Source organism: Lonchura striata, chromosome 9, assembly GCF_046129695.1.
Source record: "Lonchura striata isolate bLonStr1 chromosome 9, bLonStr1.mat, whole genome shotgun sequence".
Classification (NCBI taxonomy): Eukaryota; Metazoa; Chordata; class Aves; order Passeriformes; family Estrildidae; genus Lonchura; species Lonchura striata.
Window position 1 is genome coordinate 12,883,852 of NC_134611.1, and position 23,040 is coordinate 12,906,891.

Below are 23,040 nucleotides of genomic sequence, written 5' to 3' on the forward strand. Positions count from 1 at the left end.
ATCCTATCCCAAAGCAATCAAGCGTTTTACTGCCACTGCCAATCACAGCAGCCTGCTGCTGACAAGAGAAGCTTGCTGCTAGAGCTGGAGCACCACGGGATGCTCGAGGCAATGCCCCTGCTGGGATGCAGCAGAGCTCAGTCCAGACTGGAGCTGTTTCATGCTCCTGTCACTCAGTCCAGGGCTCCTACAGTTCACTAGGAGCTGGCTGACCTTGTCAGACCTGAACAGGGAAAAGGGATGCTCTCAGCCATTGTCAGCCTTCCATCCAGGAGGGCTGTGCCCACTTCTGTCCTCTATTCCAGCACCCACAGTGCCTGGATGTTCCCATCCAGGATCCACCATCTGCACACGTGGCTTTGGAGCACAGGAAAAGGAATGTTATCCACTCCCATTCAGGACACAGGCAAATGTTCCAGTCCCCCTCTGCCATCAGTTCCTTTGATGTGAGTGTGCCTGTTGTGGCAGGGATGGCCAGGACGTGTCCTCAGGCGCTGTCTTCCTACCTGTGAGGCTGGGATCAGTCTGCAGACACAGTTACAACCTAGGCAGGCAGCAACACGGCTCAGGCATGCAATGAATGCACTGTGAGACACTGAATGAGCCTGGGAAATAGCAGCTGAGGCTCTGAAAGGTGGTGGGGAAAGGGCACGGCGGGAGCACAATCTGCAATGCAGAAGAGAGCACTGCATCACCTCTCGTGTGAGGTGGCAGATTAATCAGGAGTCACAGAGTGCATTTGTAACCTGCCTGGCAACCCAGCAGCGCTTCTCAACCCTACCCAGCTCTCTCTCCACACCTGAAAAACCAGCATAACTTTACATGTCACCCCTTAGAAACAGGTCCTGCTCTGGGAAGAGAAAATGCTGGAGCAAGGACTTGGTGAGGGACAGACAGCAGAGCCCCTCCTGGGTGTGTCTGTAGGGAGTGAGGACTGGCAGCTGGAGAGGTCTCTGCTCCTGTACCTCTGCCTGCAATGAGGGTGATATTTCAGGGAAGGAGGTAAGTTTTCCCATTTGCCTTGCTCAATTCCTTCATTTCTTCCTTTCCTGTACCATTGTTGATGCTTAAAGTTTCCTCCCGAAACCCAGATATCAGCAGGTGGACAGACACCTCAGTCCTGCCCTTTCAGGCTCTCTGAAAACTCCAACAGGTTTCCATCCGTACAGTTTTTTCTCCATTTTTTATGAAGGAAACATCAGGTTTTATTTTTTTTTGATCTATATACCCAGCTTAGATGGCAGAGAAGATAGAAAATGTAGATACTGCCAGCTTTTCCCTCCAGATCACTTTGAGAGGCTTTGGGAGGTGTCAGATGCACACAGCCTGGCTCACCTTCTCACTGGATTTCAGAACAGCAAAGCTGTGAGTGGAAAGAGATGTGGAAAAACAGTACTTTCCCACCTGTGGGGATGAGGCCTTCCCGTTCTGCTTTTGTCAGACTTACCCAGATAACCCCTACAAGTGCTTTTCAGCTATTTTTACCTATTTTCTGGCCAAGTAGCACTTTCTAGAGATGCAAACAAAACATGTAATTCATTCTTCCCACCTCACCTCCACTGCAACTACTCCTGTTGCCCTGGGTTTGTTTATTTGGGAGATGTTCCCTTTTCTTTTATGAAGCATGCTTTTCATACTGGATAATTTTGTGCTTGCCTTTAGCCTCTCAAGTCCTTTGAATAAGCTAAGCTGTCCATGAGATGGTGCCACACGCAGAGTTAAAACCCTACTTTGCTTGCCAGAGACAGCAGACAGGGAACAATCTTCCTAGGCACTGCATTTAATATAGCATATTTATTATGTCTATTATTATTATAATCTGGACTTCTTCAGCTTTGGATACATGAATAATACAGCATCAGAAAAGAAGTTTTTAAAAAGGTGCTTTTATATATAGACAGATAAAGATAGCTTGCTCTGATTCATCTGCTAAAAATTGCTGCTGCTCCTTGTTTGTTTGTTTGTTTTGTTCAAGCAGAAATTGCTGGGCAAGATGAATGCCAGGAATGGGAATACAGGATAAGCCTAAATTTCACAACTTCTCGTCATGCTGGAAGGTTGCTGTCAAAACTTTGGTGCAGGTCTGGAATTTGCTTAGAAACGAAGTCGCTGCTCCAGGGTGAGTGCAGCAGCCGAGCACAGCCAGGCAGGGAGGCAGGGAAGAGCATCTGGCCCATCCAGGGATGAATGAAGGTCAGCTTGCCTCCTCCAGGGGAAGGCTGCAGGGACTGGAGCAGGAGCTGTGCAGCCCCCACGAGCCCAAATCTGGAGAGGAATGTCCCCCTGCACAGCTGAAATTTGAGTGGTTTGAAGGAGTCGTGTGATGAGTGTTTTACCTTGTTCTATATGAGAGTGTCAATCGTTGTGCCTGTTCTTCTGACCAGGTGCAGAGGTTTCTCTGGTGGGGATCAGGGTTTGGAGTGGGCAGCCAGCACAGAAAAGAGACACCAAAAAACCCTTCAGGCAGTAAAAATGACCCTTGGGCAGACAAATGTCTCACTCTGAAGTACAGATTGCTGCTGGAGCTGCACCTCCTGACTACATTTTCAGCCAACTTCTGCATAGCTCTGAGCCAGGGAGAGACACAAAGCCTTCCCAAGCCACGGCACAGTGCACAGCAACGAGCTCCAGCTCTGCTCTCCATCCCTACAGCTCTGCTTGCACCTGACAAGTGTTCCCACATCCACAGCCTGTGGCCTCCTGGTCCCTCACATGTCACAACAGAGGACAAGCAGCCTGCAGTGAAGCTGGGAGCAGCATCAGACCTCCAGATCTCGTGTAGATCTGGGCTTCACCTTCTGTAGAGATCCTGGGATGTGGTCACAGACAGGAATCCAGACTGTCTGCTCTGGGCATTGCTAGTGATGTGTCAGAGTGGTTTTTCAGCTCTGCATGGACACAACCATTATCAAAGTCACGTCCCAGTAGTCAGTTGGATCCTGCCTTGGTGGAAATAAAACACCAGTGCTTCGACTGTAGCTTCACAGAGGGTAAGCCATAAAATAAAAATACTAAGGAAATGGCTGTAACAAACACTTGCCATCCATCATAAGGGACAAGATCTGTCTTAACCCACTAAAACATTATTTGGTTTTTTTTTCCCTGAGGGCCAAAACACCGCTTTTCTGCATGAGATATATGTGTCATTGGATATGTGTGTATCCCTAAATTTAATTTGTCCAATTGCATTAAGACAAGCAGCTAATTCCAAAATTCATTTTGTTCCCATAATCAACCCCTCTGCCAAATGGCATTTGGGTGGAATTGTGGAGATTGTGATTTTTATTTAAAGTGATTTATTGAAATCATTAGCAATGTTCCCTAAGTGGAATCCATGGCAATCCTTTTAATCTTCCCCCCATCACAGTAAATGCAAACATTTTTTTTAATAATAGAGAGATTGAAATATAAGGTTATTAAAATCCACACTTGTGTATCTCTCCATGCTGTCTCCCTCTGTAATGGGTTGGAAACCATAACTGTGGAAATAAAGGCTCCCTCTCAAGCCAGAGATGCAGAGAGTGTGTAATGAACAGTTAAGCATCTATTTAGTCACTTTGAATTGATAAGGGTGTTAATGAAAATGGAAAGAGCCAACTTTATTTCCGCTGCAGAGAAATACAAATGGTGGGGGAGTATTTTTTTGGTATTGCCCTAAGCCCTTTTAATGGAGTCAGTGTCCACAGCAGAACCCAGAGCTTCCCCAAGTGCTTTTCCAGCCTCTTCCCACAAGTACTCAGTGGAGGCCTAGGAAACTGAGGGGGTTTGCCCTGTGTCCCACTGGAGCGAGGTCTGGGCTGTTGTCACCAGCTGTCCCCAGGCACACAGAGAGCTGCCCCTGTTGCCTTCAGCTCTAATTAATCTCCCCAGGTACACACACCTTTGGAAACCCTTTGCTTCCAATCACTCAGCTCCATCCCCCCCTGGGAATAAAGGGGAACGACACCATGGGAGCCTGCCTGGGACAGTCACAGCCAAAGCCAGGCACAGGGCTGGGTCAGCCTGGACCAGATGTTCTCCTGTTCCCTCTGGTTGATGCTCTGGTGCCATGACAACTGCTAACACCAAACAGCTGTGGGGAAAGGACAGCTTTGGAGCAGCTTTGGTGCCCAGTGACCATTGGCCATGTCCTGGGGTTGTTCTTTCCTCCTAAGAACCCCAGGTGAAGGATGTGCCTCTGAACAGAGCAAAGCCAGACCTCACTGTGCCACCCCTGCGCAGAGCCCAAAACTCACTTCACATTGAAAAGTTCCTATAAAAAATAATATTGCCCTATTTTGCTTCTTTGAAAGATAAACTCTGATGTGGGAGGACTGAGAATCTGACAGAGAAGCCATTTGCCCTTAGCTTCTGACTCCTTCCCTGGCCCTCAAAGCATCTCTTCATGCTCTGGAGGCAGAGTAGCAGGTCCAGCCCTGGAGCTGGGGACATCAAGATGCTGCAGCAGGGGACATCAGGACCTATCCCATTGCAGGATATGTATCCATGCAATTGCACAGATATTCTTCTCTAACCAGTCACAGCTCTGTCACTTGTGAGAAAAAAATTTAGGATGCTGTTTAATGGTCCTGGGCACCAGAAGTGACTGTGACAAGGTCCATGCACATTCCAGGGAGGGCAGAAGAAGCTTTTTCCTCCACATTTTCTTTGCTCCTGGGCTGTCAAATCAATCTGTCCATCACCAAGCTGAACCCTGGTGATATTATTGTACAGGAGATGTTGCCATTTTATTCTATACTCTTCCAACCCCCAGGCAGCTGGCAGGATTGCTGCTGGCTGGTAGCACACACACACACACAGACAGACAGAGATACACACACACAAAGTTAATCTTTTGCTATTATTTCTCAGAAGCTCCATTTGGCTGCTTTCAGGCTTATTGTGGTGATTTTCTTGCCCCTGTGACAGCTGTTTCTTACACTGGGAGGCAGAAAAAAAAAAAAAAAAAAAAAAAAAAAAAAAAAAAAAAAAGATAAAAAGGGGGCCATGATTTATTTTCACCTCCAAATATAGAAAGACATTTTTGCCTCTAACATTTATTTTTCCTCCTTTTTAAATATGTCCCACTACCTTTAAACCAACCTGCAACTCCGTGATCCCAGAGATCCCACCACTAAGGCAGATGAGATGTGTTTGTAGGGAACATGAACCAGTTTAAGACCATTATCAAGGTGGCCAAGGACAGGCTGGCTCTAACCAGTTGGCACAGAAGCAGGAAGGGGGGACGGTGAGGGAGCTCAGCCTCAAGCCCTCCGCGCTTGCTAACCAGTCATCCCTCCAATGCCCCAACTTTGCTGGGCGGAGGCTGCCGGGGGGGAGCGGGGCTGTGGGGAGCATCACTCCTGCGGGATGCTGTGCTGGGATCGATGATGTCCTCCCCGCTCCCAGCAGCGCCCGCGATGTGATTCCTCCCTGCCGGCGGCACCGCTCCCAGACAAAGGCTGCGCTCAGCGCCCGCGGGCGCCTGGACCTGGGCTACCCACTGCTCCCCACCTTCCCCCAACATCCAGCAGACGGATCCAAGCCCATCTTTTGTCATGGAAAGGATTAACTCCGCGGGGAGCAGCGGCGGAGGCTGAGCCGACGCTCCCGCACGCATCGCCTGCTTCCCAGCACGCTCAGGAGTTTTGGAGCCAACCTCCCGGCTGCTAATCCTCCTCGCTGCCGGAGCCGGGCAGGCTGGGAAGAGCCGGCAGGGCGGCAGGTGAAGGGAAGAGAACGGGGAGGAGTGTCCACACACAAATCCACACACACACGCACACGCGTGCACCCCGCACACGGCACCGGGCAGCGGCCGCGGATCGGCGGCTGCGTGCGCGGAGCTCCGCAGGGAGCCCAGCCCGGGATGAAACGAGCTGGAGCAGCAGGAGAGAGGACCTGTTCGCTTGGAAAAGTCTTTAAGGTAAAACCCGAGACCGGCCGCTTGTGGACTGGGCTGGGGAGCGGTGCTGGGTGCTGCCGGCGTGCTCGTTGTCTCTGACTCGGTTCTGTTTTGAAAGGAATGGAGCGGGAGATGCTGGTAGGAGAAGTTGCCGAAAGGCAAGCTGGAATGGCCAGGAGCTGCGCGCCGCCGGCCCCGTCGCACACCGGAGCAGCTGAACTTTGTGGGGTCTGAACATTTTTCTCCTCTGCGAACGCTCTGGGCAGCGCTGACGGGAGAGCCAGGACGGCACCGCACACCTTGAGCCCGGCCGAACCTGGGGTAGTGCCAAGGGGGGATTTCTGTCTCTCCAAGGACCATCGCCTCTGAAAAAAAAAAAAAAAAAAAAAAGCTGGAGAAGGGCGATTTATCTTTCTTTTCCAGATGACTGAAAAGATCTACAGGACCCTGTCTCTCTGGTTTTCATTGGTGAGTAGCATAAGGGACAGGCAACTGAGGAACAAAAATGATATCGGTCAAAATCATTCCAGCACCTGCTTTTTCCTGAGGAACTTCATGGCCATAGGGGTTTTCTGTGGGCATTCCCAGGAGTGAGACCGAGGTACCACAGATCCTTCCCTACCGGATCATGTAAGAATTTGCAAATGAGAAACGTACCCCATCCAGACCTTCTCTGCCCGCTTTGCAGTACATGGTTTGGTGTAAGCACGGCAATTCTCACCTCTTTCTCTCCCTTTTAAGTCTCTTGAGCTTGGAGACCTCTTTCCTCATTGCAATTATGATCATTTGTAACATCAGTGCCATCAAAGATTGGAGCACTTTCCTTTCCCAAATCCTCCCCAGCGTTAACAAGACTCTGAACTTGGTACAGCAAGTGGAAGCCACCACCAGCTCGGTGGTAAGTGTCCTCCAGGACCCCGAACAGGACAACTACCTGTCCAATAGCCAGTCCATGAACTCCAGCAACTTCACAGCTGGCCTGGACCATTTGTTCCAGTACTCATACTCGGACAATGACCAGCTCTACAAGGAGTACAAACCCCCTCCTCGAGACGCCATTCCTCTGCCCAAAGCTGTCCTCTACCTCCTCATGGCAGCCCTGGTGGTGGTGGCAGTGGCGTATGCCATCGTCGGGCATCTCATCAAGGACCTCATTTACGACTTTGTAGGTGAGTGTGGGCTTCATGCATTGTGTGCTTGTGGCCAAAAAAGCCTGATGCCAAGCCTGGACGTGCTGCCTTGCATCTCTCCTTTGATTTGGGTGGGTTTTAGACCAAGCTTTGACCCTTTCACATTTGCAAGAGTGTTAGTTTATTTAATGTGCTGGGATCTCCAAATTGAGTTCTGTGTTGACCATCTTCCCAGAGAAAATCCTTGGGTTTAGCCCCCTTCCTCAAGGAGCAGATCTTGTGCCTGTGTGCATGTGCATAAATGTGTGTGCGTGAGTCTGTGTTGCCAAATGACTGTAAAATCCCTTGGCCAGTTTCAACTGAGCTTGGATTAGAGGTCTCCAATATGAAAAGTTTCATGGCAACAGATACCTGAGCACAGGATAACAACCCACTAGTGCATAGTGAAATAAAATCTGCCATATGAGCTTAACCCCTTATTAGACACCAGGGAGTGTACAAACTCCTAGGAAACACAGCTCAGCAGTCTGGTTGCCTTAGAACAGCCATCACAGCCTCTGCAACAAATCCACGCAATGACAGCCCAAAGAGGGTTCATTCATTTGAGATTTGGCTTTCTCTTCTTTTCATCCTATTGCTGATGAACGCTGTCCCTCACCATCAGGGCTGAGGGCACAAACACTGCTGGCTGCTGTGGTCAGGCAGAGGTGCTTGGCTGCTTATGACAAGCTTCCAATCATACCCTTGCTCTTTGCCCTATAATTTGTAAGGCTGGTCATGCTGGGGAGTGCAAATGTGCCCAATTCCCACCTGAATCCCCGGTACTTTTGGCCCTTACACCCTGACAGCCATCGTGTCCTTTTGGAGCTCAGGACCTTGCTTCAGCATGCTGGCAACAGTTTCCCAGCTTGGATAGGGAGCCAGAAGAGATCCCCAGAGGGATTTAAGCTCCTGGTTCCTGCAGATGTACACCCCCCCCCCCTCCCCCCAAAAAGCTCTGGGAACAATGCCCTGCACAGGGAAGCAAGGCTGAAATCCCTTTGCACAGCCTTGCTCTGAGCCTGACCCCCAGTCAGGGTTGAAGCCCTGCAGGCTCCATCTCTGCAGGGGGAGGGAGATCACACTCATCTGGAACAAAATCCACGTGTTCATTCATGATTCCACTTTATCTCCCTGCTCCTGGGACACAGGAGAAACACAGCAGCCAAAACTCCAGCCAGTGCCCGTGGGTGGGCAGCACCCCTGCCTTGCTGAGGGGAGGGCAAGCCAAGTCCTTTGGGCAGAGGGTCATGACTGAGCAAGGGCCAGCAGGTCCAAGACACAGGGATTTAGATGGAGGGTTATTTGGGACAAGAAAGGTCAAACCTCCTGGCAGGGAGCAGTACTTGGAGTCTCACATGAGGCTGAGGCTAGAAAACAGCAGGGAGCTGCTGCTGGGGAGTTTTTCTTTGCTACAGATGGAAGGAAACAGATATATGTCTTAAAGTGTTAAATTTAACACTTAATCAAGAGCTTGCTGGGGCTATGCTCCCTGATTTAGTGCTGCCTTCCTCACAAAGGTAGGCAGTGGGGATAGCACCTATAAATATACCCACTCCTGCCTCAAGAAGCTCCAAGGACCAGGTCAGGCAAGGTTAGAAACTCCCCCAAGGCAGGGGCCAGTGCAGTCGCAGTGCCCCCACAGAGCAGACACCCCTGTCCCTATGGCTGTCCCCTGATGCAGGAGAGCGCAGATGTGGGTGCTCAAACCACCCCTTGAGTGGGTACTGCAAAGCAGGGCAAAATCCACAGGAATGCCACATCCCTCCAGGCATGGAGGAGGGCTGCAGCTGCAGTCATGGGCTACCTGGGCCCCGGATGTGCTGCTTCTAACTTGGCACCAATGTTCCCTGGTGAACTTTAACCTGAGCCTCTGCGTGGGATGAGGTCAGCAGGGTGCCCCTTCTCTTGCAAAGCCCTTTGCAAAGGGGCTTCCAAGCCTTTCACAGGACCATGGCCATCCCACAGGCTGGACAAGCACAGGCACAGCACTGGGGTCTGCCCGCTTGCTGCCTCATGGGAAGAAGCCTTTTCCCAGTTTAACACTCTTTGCTGAGGGCAAAGCATCCTCCCTGCCCTGAGTGGAGGTAATATCTCTGCAAGTTAGGGTCAGAAATCCAGATGTGAGCTTCTTCCCCCTCCAGGCAGAGAGGAGAAGACATTTGCCAAACTCCAGCAGCACCCCTCAGTGTCGAAGGCTGCCTCCAGCTCATCCTAGTTAGCACTCCAGGCCCATCTTCCCACAGTTCATACACTTCAAATGAGCCAGTCCTCAGAGGAGAGCAGACGAGACCATGTTTGCTAACACTGCCAAGGAACAGCCTTTAAAGAGAAGGGGTTTAATTTGAATGAGTTTGCATTAAATTACTTTAGGGACTGGACAGAGAGACCAAGGCACAGTAAATAAGAATCTGCTCCATTAGCTGCCTTAACACAATGCCTGGGTTTATATACTCAGCAGCAGCTCTAGCCTCTGCTATCAGCATTTCTGCACTAATCATGTTCAGAAATATACAGGGAGAGATGGAAATAAGATGCCAAAGGGCTGGAGCCTGTTTCAGGGAGATTAAAGTGAGAATAGTTAATCGCTCCTTTAAACAGTCACTTGGAGGCATCAGGGATGATTATGACTCCTCAATAACAGCTTGTCAGACACAGCTTGGGGAGTCAAAGTATCAGGCAGCCTCCTGCACCCACAGAACAATGAGAAGCAAGTGCTGGGCTCAGTTTTGGATGGTGAAGGGGTTCTCGGGATGCTGCCAAGGTTTTCTCCCTGCAAAATCTGAATGGGTATTTCAGACACTGACACCTCTCTTGCAGATGCTTCTTAAAAAATCAATTAGAGCTTGCCCAGACATCCCCAGGGGACATGAACACTGCTGTGATGCCCAGCAGGCTGGGGAGGAGTGGGAAATGGGAGGCTGCATTGGAGAAGGAGGAAAGATGCATTGTTGGAGAGCAGGAAGGCAGAGCACCTGGATAAAAGGTCTCTGAAAGAGCCCCTCTTCAGCTCTTCCTGGAGAGACTTGGCCAAGGAGAGCCCCAAACACCTTAATTTCTCTCCAGTCCCTCCTGCTTGCTCTGAGCTGACCAAGTCTCACGTTTGGCTTTCCCAAAACTCATCAGATGTCTCTGCTTGGGGTTGGACACGAGCTCTCCGAGGAGGGTGGGAGGGAGGCTCCTGCGTGAGCACAGCTCAGAGCCCACCACCAGTGAAGGCAAATTGGGTCGAAGCATTCGGAAAGCTTGGAAAGCTGCTTAACTCTGAAGCGCTGGAGAGCTGCCAGAGCCGGCGCTGCGGAGAGGAGCTGGCTTGGCAAATGACAAGCCTGTCACCGATGTACGAGGCACCTAATTACTGCAATCCTGGGGATCAGCCCTCCCTCCCTCCTCCGTCCCCGGCAGCTCGCTGAATATCGCTCATATTTAAAATTAAATTAAAAAAAAAAAAAAAAAGGAGGAAAAGGGGGAAAAAATAAAAAGTTTGACTGGAAACAAAGCTGTTGCCATAGAGACTGCACGCGTGTGGTCGCCGGGAAAGGGGAAAGCATCTCGCTCCTGCCCGGGAAGCAGCCGGGAAGGCTCTGATGGGTGCGTGGGAGCAGCGCCTTGCAGGGACACCTTGGCTGCTGGCGCCCGCTTCAGCCGAGGTCTCCTCCGGGCTGCTGATCTCCAGAGGAGACCTTGAGGGAAACTTTTCCCTCGGGAATGGGCCCAAGGCAGATGCCCAGCTGGAGCAAGGCAGGGCAGGTTCATTGGCACTGGCAGGACTGTGCTGGTCGATGGCTTTGGGACTGCTCAAAACCCTTCGCCGTCCTTGGAGCAGGGTCTTTCTTTTCTTTGCCCTTTTGACCCATCAGCCATATTTTTGTTTTTCAGCCTTATCTCCAACCTCCACATTTCAGGTTTCTTTAGGAAACGATCTCCTTGAACAAATAAACTGGGCATGAATGTAGCATTGCTGAAAATAGCTGCTGGGTGATCCTGGAGGGACACGGGATCCACTTTTAATTGCTCCACACAGAAGCACAGAGCTCTGAGGATAATTCAGCCCACGGCAGGGAACGCAGGCAGCATCTTAGGTCCATCAGAAAGGACTTACACCTCTTCTTTTCAAGCTCTGTTTTGAGGATAATTCCTTTGCCTCCCAAAGTTGTGGGAAGAAACCACGTCAGATTCCCTTCTGCTTTTCTATCTTGGTCCCAACCCACCTCTCACAGTGATCCCCTGCCTGTTTCCCTTCTGGTGCATGGGGGTGCATCAGGAGTTCCTGAGGTGTTGTTTAGGGAAGCAGTGGCTGCTGTAGGATAATTCACCACTCCCCCTCACAGGCTAGGGCTGTTGGCCTGACAGGGAGCCACAGTGGTCTGGCCCTGCAAAAAGGGCCCATCCAGGACAGCTGCATTTGAGGCCAAACCTTTGGAGTTCAGAGCTGGAGGAGAGGAATGGCTTCCAGCACACACTGCCAGGCACTGATCAAGGCCTCAGGGATGCACCATCCTGCAGCAGCCTTTCCATCCCTGCCATCATGTGGTCCAGGGATGGGCTGTGTCAGGTCCTGGGCGCAAGGGCTGTGCTTGTCTGCTGCCCTGCAAGCACTGGTGTCCCTTGAGCTGAGACCAAGCAGGGCTCCTCACTCCCTGCTCACCTTCACTCTGCCTCTGGAAGGAATGAATAGCAAATATCCACCCCCAGGACCATTCCTGCCTCCCACCTACCACACCTGAGTCAGCACCTCTCAGAAACCCATTCTCTGGAGATGTAATGCTGCCTGATGGACAGGACTGGGATCAAATGAAGGCTTGGTCCAGGGTTGCTGTGGTGCATGCAGAGAAGGTGTTTTTAAGAGAATATCATAATTAATTGAGTGCCTTTTCCATGTCACCCTTTTTCCCACCAGATGCTTCATGCTGGTGACAGCTCTGCAGAGGAACAGTGTCCTTACCTGTCCATCAGCAAAGCAGAGTGCTCATGCTCTTTGGGGTGCAGGACAATTTTGACTCAGCCAGAATAGCAAAGCTGAGAAATTTCTGCAAAACAGGGAAGGAAGAACAAACCCCAACACCAAATTCATTTAGAAAGAAGTGAAATTGAAGGGAAAAGGGGGATTTCTAACAAATTACTGTTGCCAGGGGCAGACACAGATTTTCCATCAGGACAAACCTGGGAGTTATCTGTTGATTTTGCTAATGAATAAGTAGAGCCTGTCCTGCAAATGAGACAGCTATGACATCCAGCTGTGACTGCTGCACCATGTCAAAGACACAAGGGATACCCTTGAACTCGTGTCCATCGGGAATGCTCCGGCCAGAGCTGGCCCTGCCTTGCTGCAGAGCACAGTGTGATTGCTGGGTCAGGACTTGTTTCAAAGAAAGAGGTGCTTTTGCTCCTGCTGATGGGAAAAGAGCTTTTTTAGCAGCTGCTTTCACACCCAGCTCCATTTAAAGCAAAACTAGAGCACGAGTTTGATTGTTCATCGAACATGTTGCCCCTTCCTTTCCTGTTTCCATCTCTACAGGGACTGTGAATGTCTCACTCACCAGGCTGCATTTAAATTTCAGCCCTTTCTCCCACCCCCTTCTGCTCTTCTGCTTGTGAAGTCTCTTTTTCAGCAGCTGAAGTGCCTCATAGGCATCCCACCTGCCACCAATAAATGCAGGGACTGGGCCACCCCCTTGGGGTGACACTGGGCATACAGCAACCCTGTGCCCCTCTGCACCCAGACATCAGGAGGCTGCTCCCTGCTGCCTGCCCTGTCAGGGGTTTCTGAGCAAGGACCAGCCCTCATGCTGCTTGTACGAGAATGGCACACTGTGACATCTGGGCAACCCCAGTGTTTCTCTGTCCCCAAAAATACAGCATATCCCAGGGGTCCTGCTTCCAGGGGTGCTGTCGAAGATTAGGACAGAGCCTGGGAGGTGCAGGGGCATTTTGTGCCACATCACTCTGCTGCCTGGGGAGCTTGAGTTGCTATTCCACAGCTCCTGATTTGCCCAGCCTGCTCTATCTCCTCTCTCCAGCTGCTTTGGATCAATCGCTCCATATCGATCTCACCCACCTCTGCACTTCCCACCTCTCCACTGGCCCTGCAGACCCCAGAAGGCACACTGAGCCTCAGCAGCACCTAACCAGCAGGAAGAGGTGACTCTGGGTTAGATGCTGCTCCCCAGCCTGGCTGAGAAAGTCACTTTGTTCTTCTCTTTTATCCAAGACATTCACCTACACACCCGTGTGCGCATGCCCTGGATTTTGCAGCATGTGTTACGAGCTCCTTCCAGTGGCTGGGTAGGGCCAGGCAATGCTTTTTCTTATCTCCAAAGTGTGACTGTCCTGGATGTGGATGTGCCACTGCCCTGGGAGCATGCTGTGTGATCCCTCCTCATCCCAGCTCTGCCTGTAGCTGTCCACATCCATTGGGTGTCATCGGCCTAACTTTGCTCACCTTCTGGCTGGAGATTGTGTGAACCCATATATGGACTTAGATCCAAAAGAAGATTTTGTTTTCCCTGCTGGGTCTATTTTTTGTGGCTCATGCATCCCCCCTGCCAGCTGTAAGGGATGGAGAGAGAAATACCTGACATGGTGCTGAGGGCTGCAGCTCCCTTTGGCCGGTCACCACCACCCCTTGGCTCCCCGCCCTTGGTCACCACCCTTACCCGATTACACCCCTGTGCAGGGTTCATTATCCAAGGTTTCCAGCCTGTGTTGGCACATGATGTGAGGTTGTGTTTCCCATCCCCAGCAAAGTTCCTTCCACATCAGAGCAAGGTTTAATCCCATAGATGCCGAAGATGTGCAGGTCTCCTCTCTCTTCTCCCTCATCTCTCCCCAGACATGCCATGGGAGACCTTGGTTCCTCATCCTCAAACTGAGAGGAGGCAGAGGGAGAAGCTGGGGAGGATGGAGCCTGGCTGGGATGGAGCTGGCAGTGCCTGGCAGGGGGCATGAGGGCGCTGACATTTTTATGGTTGTTTCTCCAGGGTCCTGCTGGCAGGAGATCCTCTGTCAGCTCCACAGGGCCTTGCTCCCCTCTTCCACACATGGCAACACGCTGAAGTTACAGGCCATAAATGGCCACAAATAACATGTAATTGTGTAATTACTTCACTCCTTACTTACACAGTCAAATCATAAAGGCATTGCAGTAAATACCCTCTAATGACAGCCTAATTACATCTTCCTGCAGATTACTGGGTAATTAGATCCAGCAGGCTCCAGAAATAATTCCCAGGGAAGCAGTGGTTCAGATTAGCACGTACAATCCAGCCTGCTCTTACCCAGGAGCTGGACTGCAGCAGCTTCACACGAGCCACCTTCTCCAGGCACCCTGGCCAGCCACATCCCCTTTGGTGATGATGCACCATGACACTTTTCCCATTCAAATGGCTTTTGACGGTGCCCTTGGTGCTCTCCTAAAACAGCCTGCATTTCTCTGCCTTTACCACAGTGCCTCATCCAGCTCTTGCTTCTTCTTGTGCCCACAAATGTCACCAGGAGTTCATCATCTGGCCACCAGATGCCACTTACCCCTGCTCACAGGCATGCAATGCTCTTTGCTTCTTGTTGCACACAGCGATCCTTATCCAGTGGCTCCCGGGATATTTGAGGACCCATCACCCCTTTTTTTACAGATTATTCCCCTTCTTCCCTGCTGCTCCACTGGAGTTTTATGGCTGACGTCAAGGAAAGCAAGCTGAGAACTTTAATAGTATTTGTAGGAGGCAATCTTGTTACTGCCTCAGCTTCTCCTCACGGCAAGCAGCTGTGTGGAGGCTGCAGGATCTGCAAGGTCTTGGGGGCAAGAGACTCTGCCTGGGATGGACCACAAAGAAGGTGGTGGAGTGTTTGTCCTATAGTCTAAACCCAGTAAAGCCAAGCAAAATCAAAGCTGTAAAGGAAAAAAAGCCCTAAATGAGCCTTCTGGGCTTGGCTGATTTTCCTCGGGGAAGGATTGTGATGGGGAGCCCAGCCTCAGGTGAGTTATGAACGTGAAAGCTAAATGTCCTCAGGGGAGATGCAGGGCTCCCTGAAAACCTTTGGAACACTTCCTTGCTGAGTTTCCCAATCCCTCTTGCCAGGTGGCTGAGGGAGCTGTGGTGATTCTTCTCCTGCCTTTCCCGTTGGACAACCAGCAAACCCTGCTAGCACAGTGATGAAGGTGAAGAAAATAGGAAAACCAAGGACAACCAGTCACTCTCTGGACATGCTGCCTGTGCCCAGTGTGGTGGGAGCTCTACCCTCCTTGGAGACAGCCCCCTCCTCCAGCCAGCCCATGCTGGCAGTGGGGCACAACCCCCTCCACTCCCTGTCCAGTTCCCCTGGCAGAGTGGTCACCTACCCTGGTGCATCTTCCTGAATGTCCTCTGAATGTCCTGTTCTGCTCTCTTGGGGATGCTGTGGCCAAATGGCTTTAGGCTGGAGAAAAAATTCAATTATTGCATTGCAAAACCAACAAAACGTTTGGCTTTTCCTAAAAGAAGAAAAAAAAAAAAAAAAAAAGAAAAAAAGAGAGAGAGAAGCTGAGAACTTTGGGTCTCTCAAAAAATGCCCCAAATTTGACTTATAGTGCACACACTGAGCACAAAGAGGCCCGCAGGTCATTCCTGTGTCTCTGCTCACACCTGGAGAAATGTCTGGCCACCACAGGTGAGCCAAGAAATGACATCTTCCATTCACTTCACACCTGGCATCCCACCCTGGCATTTGCCATTATTCAGTCCTAGTTTGGCTGCAAAACTTTTTTCCACATGAGAATGACATCATCTCACTGGGATGGCATTTCTGTGTCCCTGCTCCATCAGGAAACCTGTGTCCTCTACTGAAGAGCCACAATTGGAATGTCCTGTGGAGACAGAAAATACCCCACAGCACAAAGGAGATAAATTGGATTCTGTGAGATCCAGTGGCAAATAAGCAGAGCTCCTCAGGAGTAACAAAACCAGGCTGTTCCTTTTGTCTGCCTCCTGGTAGCCACCTCTGCTTTATTCTGGTAGCAGAACTAAAGCAGAAGGGTGCTGGTGCTCCACTGCCCACAGCCACAATTCCTTAGGCTACTCTCCCCTCACCTGGGTTTCTCCAGCTTAGATATCCTCACTGCTGGTGCCTTCCTATCTCAGTGGCCTCTCACTGCCCAAACAGCCAAATTTTTTAAAAGATAGCTGTTTGGGAAGCAGCACTGCCTGCTTTCACTCAGCTGCAATCCCTCGTGCTCCAGGGGATGTTTCAGTCACACTGTCATCCAGCAGTGGCATTGTATTTTGGAGGGGGATCAGTCACCCCCAGGGTTGTGGCAGTGGCTGGATCAGCTCAGAGCCAGGTCCTGTGCTCTGGTGACCAGCAAGAAGCACAGCCCCAAAACTGCCATGGAGGGTTTGAGGCCCTGGCATGAATGTAATACACTTTCAAGGCAGAAGAGCCACATCCCAGCCACATCTCCAGCTCCATTTGGATGACACATAGTTATTTAATCGTTTACTCTGTCTGACAGCAAAATCCCACTTTAGGAAATGCATTGCTAGAGACCCCAGATGCACACTTCACTTTGAAGGCACTTCACTCTCATTTTTGGGATTAACAGGATGGGTTCATCTGCCTAAGCCGGGAGGGCTTCCAGAAACCAGCAGCCTGAAAACCAGCCCAGAGCTGGGAAGAGCAGAGATCCCAGCAGCAGGGGAGTGGAGGGAGCTGAAGGGGCAGGGGTGGGCAAGGGACACTCCTGGAGGGGGAAACACCCAGAGCTAGAGGTAGGGTGTAGCAGGAGGCAGAAATTCTCAAGCAATTCCAACACCTCGAGCTCTGGGCAAAGAGCTGGGGGTAACCAGGGTCTTGTTTTGTGCTTTTCCTTCCTCCAGACTGGATCTTTGGCCCCAACCCAGATGACAACAGCAACAAGAGCGACGTCAACTGCATCAGCAACAGCGTCAACGAGATGAGCGAGATGCCCGAGGCGCCGCGGCGCCGCGAGCGCCAGCCCCAGGACGTGGTCATTGCCATCAACGAGACTTGTCACCTGCCACAGCAGACGTGACCCACGCACGCCCGGGCCAGGCGGGATGGAGCAGCAGGATGGAGCAGAAGGATGGAGCAGAAGGATGGAGCAGTGAAACAGTGCAGCAGGACCGGGCAGGGAGAGGAAGGGATGGGCAAAGCCGGCACCGTGAAGCAAAGCCCTTCTCCCCCTGGTTTTACCAGCCTCTAAGGACCTTGCGGGCGTGGGTGGCATCACCCCTTCTCCCAGGCTTGTCAGCCCTGTCCTGACGTCTGCCCTTGGGTTTGTGACCCCCTCTTTGTTCCCTGTGAATAGCAAAAAAGAAAAAGCAAATGCAAAATGCACCCACCAGACAAAGCTTGCAAGAGAAATGAGCTGGAGAGAGGCCGGGCGGTCCTTTGGTATGTGGCTGTCCAGTGGTGTGGGAATGGGTGGGGAAAAGGGCAAAGAGGACAAGGAGGCTGCAGAGAAATGTGGGTGTCTGCATTTCCGGGGACAGGCCCAGGACACATCAGGGAGCTGGGAGCTGCAGAAAGGCACAGAAAGGTCAGTAGGGGCCAAATCCCCCAGTACACTGGTGATCTGCCTGGGCCGTCGCTCCTGTTTTTAGTTTTGCAGCTCCAGCTCACAGCCCTTTTCAGCAGGTGTGTTCTGTGGCTCTGGGACAGCAGGGTGACAGCCCAAACTTCCCAGGGAGCCTTATTCTCCAGGCCTGTAGCCAAGCCAGGGCCATCACATTCCCTCCACCACATCTCTGCTTGAGCCCAGCACACCCTGACAGGGAGCAGCCCTGTTGGGTCCAGGTACAACCCCTTTTTCTGAGGAATGTTGCTGAAGAGGACAGGGACTCATCTGCATGAAATCCAAACTCTTCATGAGGGAAAATAGCCCTTGTATGTCTGCATCCTTCAGATTCATCCCAGCATGTCCACCTCCTACATCACCCCCAAACTTCCTGCCACCCCAAGGGGTGCTGCCTCTGTACTGGGGTCAGTCCCTCATGCACTGATGGAGCAAGGACACCTCCCTCTTCTCCCTGGATGCCTTCCTCTTCCCGGCCAGAGCACCACCAACCAAAACTGCCCTTCTCTGTGCCCAAAGACATCCTTTCCCATTTGTAACTCCAGGCAGATCCCTGCTCCTCTCTGTTTAAGGGGCTCAGGGGAAGTTCCCAAACCATGTCGGGAAAGGAGCATCCTGATAGCTTCATTGCTGTTTTAAAACCAGGATCCATAATTTCTCTGTGTAGCAGAGTGGAGACACTGGGGCCAAGCTCATTCCTTGTGCCTCTCCCTTATGAAGATCCCTTTACTGTCCTCATCTTCCCTGAACTTAAGAAAGGTTTTACTGATGTACCACAGAGCCAGTCCCAAGAAAAGGCCATGGTCCAGAATTCTGCCTCTGCATTCAGGGAGACAAATCCTGCCTTTTCCCAGCCTGCAGTACCCAGCACACCACAAATAGCAGGGGCCAGAACAGCATTTTCCCCTTCTGAGAGCAGTTAAGGAAAATGGATGTGGTTTCAAACTCCTGCTCCAACGGCTTTAATGAGAGCCATTACCAGCAGCCCCACGCTGGGGCTTTGTCGGCTTTTCAGCAAGCAAAGGCGGAGGACAGTACCTCAGACCTCCCCCCGTAATTAACCATTTCCAATCAGACAGTGTTATGCCACCGTCATTTTTCTCTGGTTTTTTTCAATCCTGGGTGTGTAGCGTGGCTGCTCTGGCACTTGCCAGGCTTCCCCTGTGCTGCTGGGGCTGTGGGGGGAGCTGGACAAGGATGGAGAGCTGGACAGCAGGAGGGGGATGCTGGGGCATGATCCCACCAGTGACTGTCAGCCCCTGGGAATAAGGTTGCAGCACCAGAGCTGGCAGCGGGCTGGGGAAACTGGGAAGGTCCAGATTCCTGGGGGCAGCAGGTTGTACAGGGAGGGGCTGGTTTGCTTGCTCCCCTGCTCCCTCAGCATCAGCAGGCTGGACATCGGGGTCACCCGGGTGCCTCTGGCCACCGGCTGCGAGGGACAGTGACACACTGGTCTCAGTGTGGTCTCAGACTGGTCCCTGCCATAGGGACGTGCCACTCCCTGGGCACAGCTGGTCCCCGCACGGCTGCAGCCACAGCCCAGCGGCTCATCTGCACCGCAGCCCCATCACCCATCCGCTGCTGGGAATGAGGTGGAGCCTTCCTGGGCATGGAGGCGACCCCCTCCACTCCAGCCGGGCTCTCGCTCCCTTGCTGAGAGGTCTGGGGTCCCAGTGCCCCGGTCTGGCCCGGGGGATGCTCCTGCACCAAGCAGCGGCTCGCAGGCAGGGCTGCGCGCCGGGGCCGCGGTGCTCCGCGGCGGAGCGGAGCGAAGGAGCCCGGCTCCCTCCTGTGGCCGCTCCGTGGGGCCCTCTGAAATCCCGCAGCTGCCGGCTGCCGGCGGGATCCTGCTGCTGCTCCACCTCCAGGACTGCCCAAGCGCTGAGGATGTTCCGCAGTGTCCACGCTGAGGGGGAACACCGAGCACAGCCGGGCAGTGCCAGGAACCAGGGCTGGCAGCAGAGCCCGGCAGGACCCCGCGGCTGCTTTTGGAGCCGACCCCGCTGGAACCACAGAGGACAGCTGTTCCCACACCACCTTCCTTCACATCCCCCCATCCCTGCACCATTGCCATCAGCTGGCACCTGCCTTCCCCCTGCTTTGTCCCCAAACATGTCACCAGAGCCCACACTAGTGCTGAGCTCTGAGGCTGACTGTGAGCCTGGCACAGAGTCCCAAGACCCTGGAGTCATTTTGCCTCCAGCACTGGAAGGGGGGCAGAGCGTGTCTTTTGGCTGCCACAACCTCTGTCCCTCCAAGGCCTCAGTGTTTTTCTGTCCAGCCATGCACCCATGCAGCTGACTGCATTTTGGAGAACATCACCAGTACCCTCAGAGGACCTTTGAAGCAGAGTAGCAGGAGAGAATCAGGCAGACGAGTGAGGCTGTGAGGATGGGGGAGTGCTCCACATTTTTGTTTGGGGCATGCAAATGGTACAGCATCCTCATGTGCTCTTCTCTCCCACCGGGACCCCCCCTCCAGGCTCAGCTGTCCTCCTCAGCCCTCTCCTTGCCCCCCACAACCACTGAGCAGGAGACAAGTTTCTGGTGACCCAACAGCAGGGACCCAGGAAGAGCATGGAGGGGCTTCTTTGCCCCAGGGAGGATTTTTGTGGATGCTGAGGAGGAAGGGGTCTCATGAGTGTGCCAGGCTATTCTGACTGCTCCCATCCCTGCACTCTTCAGTGCCAGAGGTTGCTCTTTAATTCCCTCCTTCCTCCCTAAGCGCCTTAGGGAGCAGAGAGGAGAGATGCTGGTGCTTTTTATAGCAGCCATAATCCCTGCTGCTCACACTGCCTGCACCTCCTGCCCGAGGCACAGGGCTGAGCCTCCAAAACAAGGGCTGCTGCCCAAAAACTACCTCAAACCCCTTTGGCTTCCAGCATTGCTTCTCTCCCAGTGCACAGACCCCAGCTGGGGGTGGTTCTGGACTCAAGACTCCTTTTCAGAAGGGGTGGGACAGCCACAGGTGCTGCACTCTGACAAGGAGGGACAGGCAGACAGACATACAGAGACACATGGATGAGGACCAGAACAACTGCCTGGCCTCCCTGCTCTCCTCCAAGACTTGTGGAACAGGAACCAACCCCACAGCACAGCCACAAGGAAGTCCTCAGGCATAAGAGGAGACTGAGGTTTTTTTTTTCATTTCTATCTCCCCCAACGTTACAAAAGGGAAGCTGAGGCAGGGAGGGAGCAGGGTTAACCCTAACCCTGGCCCTTCAGCCCAGGAGCAGAGTCCTTCACAGGGCAGCTGATGAGCTTTAAAGGTAGATGAAGCCTTTCCTTGGATGTAACCCCCAGGATGTGAGCTTCAGCATTTTGTCAGGATCATTTTGCTGTTGGGGTGTCTGGCTTCCCTCACCCACAAAGCCAAGGGTGGCATTTGAGCCATCCAGGCTTCATCCCTGGGCATGAAGGGACAGAGGGAAAGGGATGCAGCGCGGGGCAGTGGAAGGTTTGGTGTGGGGCAGGAGCAGGTTCTGGGAGAGAGATATTTCACCTCCTTTGCTGTCCTGGTGGTCAGTGCTGTCCTTCCACCCAGCCGCAGTCCCTGTCACCACCCCAGGACCACAGCCACCAAGGGAGGGCACGAGCACTGCAGCTGCTTTGTTCCCATTGCCATTTCTGTCTCCAGCAACTCTGCTTTTATTTCTCTCCATCCAAAAGTCCCCCTGACTTTGCACCCTGCCAGCAGGAACCCAACACAGCTCTTGACCTTTTACTGTTTCTGTTCTACTACCCATGCTTGGGCAGATTAAATTTTGTCTGCCCACCCACCCCAGATCAGAGGGTCTCAGGAGAGGGCAGCCTGGCAAATCCTGTCTAAAACCACTTTGTCCTGCTGGAGGTCTGGCCCCTGTCTCCCACAGCTTCTTTGGAATACATTTGCTGTAATTTTCCCTTTAAACACCCCACAGAGGAAAAAAAAAACACCCGAGGGGGGGCAGTGGTTCTTCTAGGTCAAGCTGAGTTAAGACAGGGAAAGAAGATTAATTTCTCAGCAGAGCAATTCAGATTTTTCTGCTGCTCCCCGCTGGGGACCGAGGCAGAGCTGGTGGCAGGAGCACACTGATTTCCTGGGCACACACGTGTTTTGTTGTCACCCCTGGGGTGGCACTGAGCAGGACATCCCCAGATCCAAGTCCTATGTGGGAGGTGAGGGGGATTCTTGCCCAGCAATGGGTGATGGAAGTGGGAAGAAGGAGGCGTTACCAGGGATGCTGATGGGCCAGGGGGTGCCCAGCACCCAGTGAGGAGGAAGGGGACAGCTGTGCCACCACTCCCTCCCAGCCCTCCAGCTGGGCTGGAACAGGCAGGGAATGAAGTCCTGAGCCTGTCCTTGTCACCCACCCATGCCCACACACCCACGAGGCCCTGAGCAGTCACACTTGTTTTTCACTCCCAAGGAGTGCTGGGAAGCCCTAAAGCCAGCGGATTATTCTCCAAAGCAAAGGCCTGGCCTGCTGCCAGCCCCTGACAGGGAACAAACAGCCTGGGGAGGCATTTCCCAAAGGCTCAGCTCGTTCCTGGTTCACGCTCTGACTTTGCACCCCCATCCAGCAGCCTCACAGTCACTCAGCTGCAGACACCAAGAATCTCAGGAGGGGCTTCCCAAAGGTGGAGAGGGAGCTGGAGGTTACCAGCAGACCCCACTTGGTGTCTGAGCTTCCCTGGGCACAGCATCTCCTGTCCAGTGTGGCTTCTCCAGGATGTTGTAGAGGTTCAGCAGAAGACAGGCACAGTTCTTGTTTCTTGTTCTCTTTGCACAAAACCTTTAAGATGTTCTTTGGAGACCTCTGAACCTGGGGCAGTGGAAAGGAAAAGCTGGAAGCCAGCAGGAAACTCAGGACATAAGAATGCTACAGTGGGCTGATTTAACCCAGTACTGGGGGTTCCTGGGCCCTGTGGGGAGCAGGCTAGGTGAGGGGTGCTGGCTGAAGGAGAGCTGGCTGATGGGGCCAGCCTGGGTACCATGCCCCAAAGGACTGGGCTGAATTCAATTGTCCTAAATTGGAGGCAGCTTTGGCATCATGGAGCTCTTCCTGGGGATCTGGGGATCACTTTGCTGCAAACAGCACCAACATTTCAGCCATGCCCAGGAGACCATCATAACATCCCCACTGCCAAAACAGAGAGCAGAGAGCAGAGGTTGGGGGCTACACTTGGCCTTTCCTGTCCCATTTGTTGGCCTCTCCTGCCCCACACTGTCTGCAACGGGTCAGGCAGTGGAAAACCAGAGCTCTGCTCACAGCGCTGCTCCCCAGAAAGGGTTACAGACAACTGGGTCAATCTCCAAGTAAGAGGAGGGTGGGGACACTGTGATCCAGCCCCACGGGCTGTGCTTGCACCCACACACCCCCTGCACCCACTCCCAGGGTCACCCCACAGTGATGCTCCCCATGCCAGCCAGCCCATGGG

General features: G+C 52.6%; 1 protein-coding gene across 2 annotated transcripts; it reads left to right on the top strand.

Annotated features, from left to right (window-relative positions):
* Positions 1 to 5,164: 5,164 nt before the first annotated feature.
* On the top strand, positions 5,165 to 17,395 carry LOC110469736 (uncharacterized). 2 transcript variants are annotated; one of them, XM_021528783.3, is made up of 3 exons: positions 5,165 to 5,902; positions 6,000 to 7,050; positions 16,902 to 17,395. In XM_021528783.3, exons 2-3 carry the CDS (start codon positions 6,573 to 6,575, stop codon positions 17,075 to 17,077), a joined length of 654 nt encoding a protein of 217 aa, XP_021384458.1. In that variant the 5' UTR covers positions 5,165 to 5,902; positions 6,000 to 6,572; the 3' UTR covers positions 17,078 to 17,395. The 2 variants fall into 2 exon arrangements, with proteins under 2 accessions (XP_021384458.1, XP_031361415.1); XM_031505555.2 differs by lacking the exon at positions 5,165 to 5,902 and having other exon boundaries at positions 5,912 to 7,050.
* The last annotated feature ends 5,645 nt before the right edge of the window (positions 17,396 to 23,040 follow it).

What these genes read in the sequence shown, in the direction of transcription:
- LOC110469736 (XM_021528783.3), top strand. Translation starts at nt 6,573, where the DNA reads ATGGTTTGGTGTAAGCACGGCAATTCTCACCTCTTTCTCTCCCTTTTA. An exon ending in CCTCATTTACGACTTTGTAG is followed by an intron (nt 7,051 to 16,901) that starts GTGAGTGTGGGC and finishes TCCTTCCTCCAG; the next exon opens with ACTGGATCTTTGGCCCCAAC.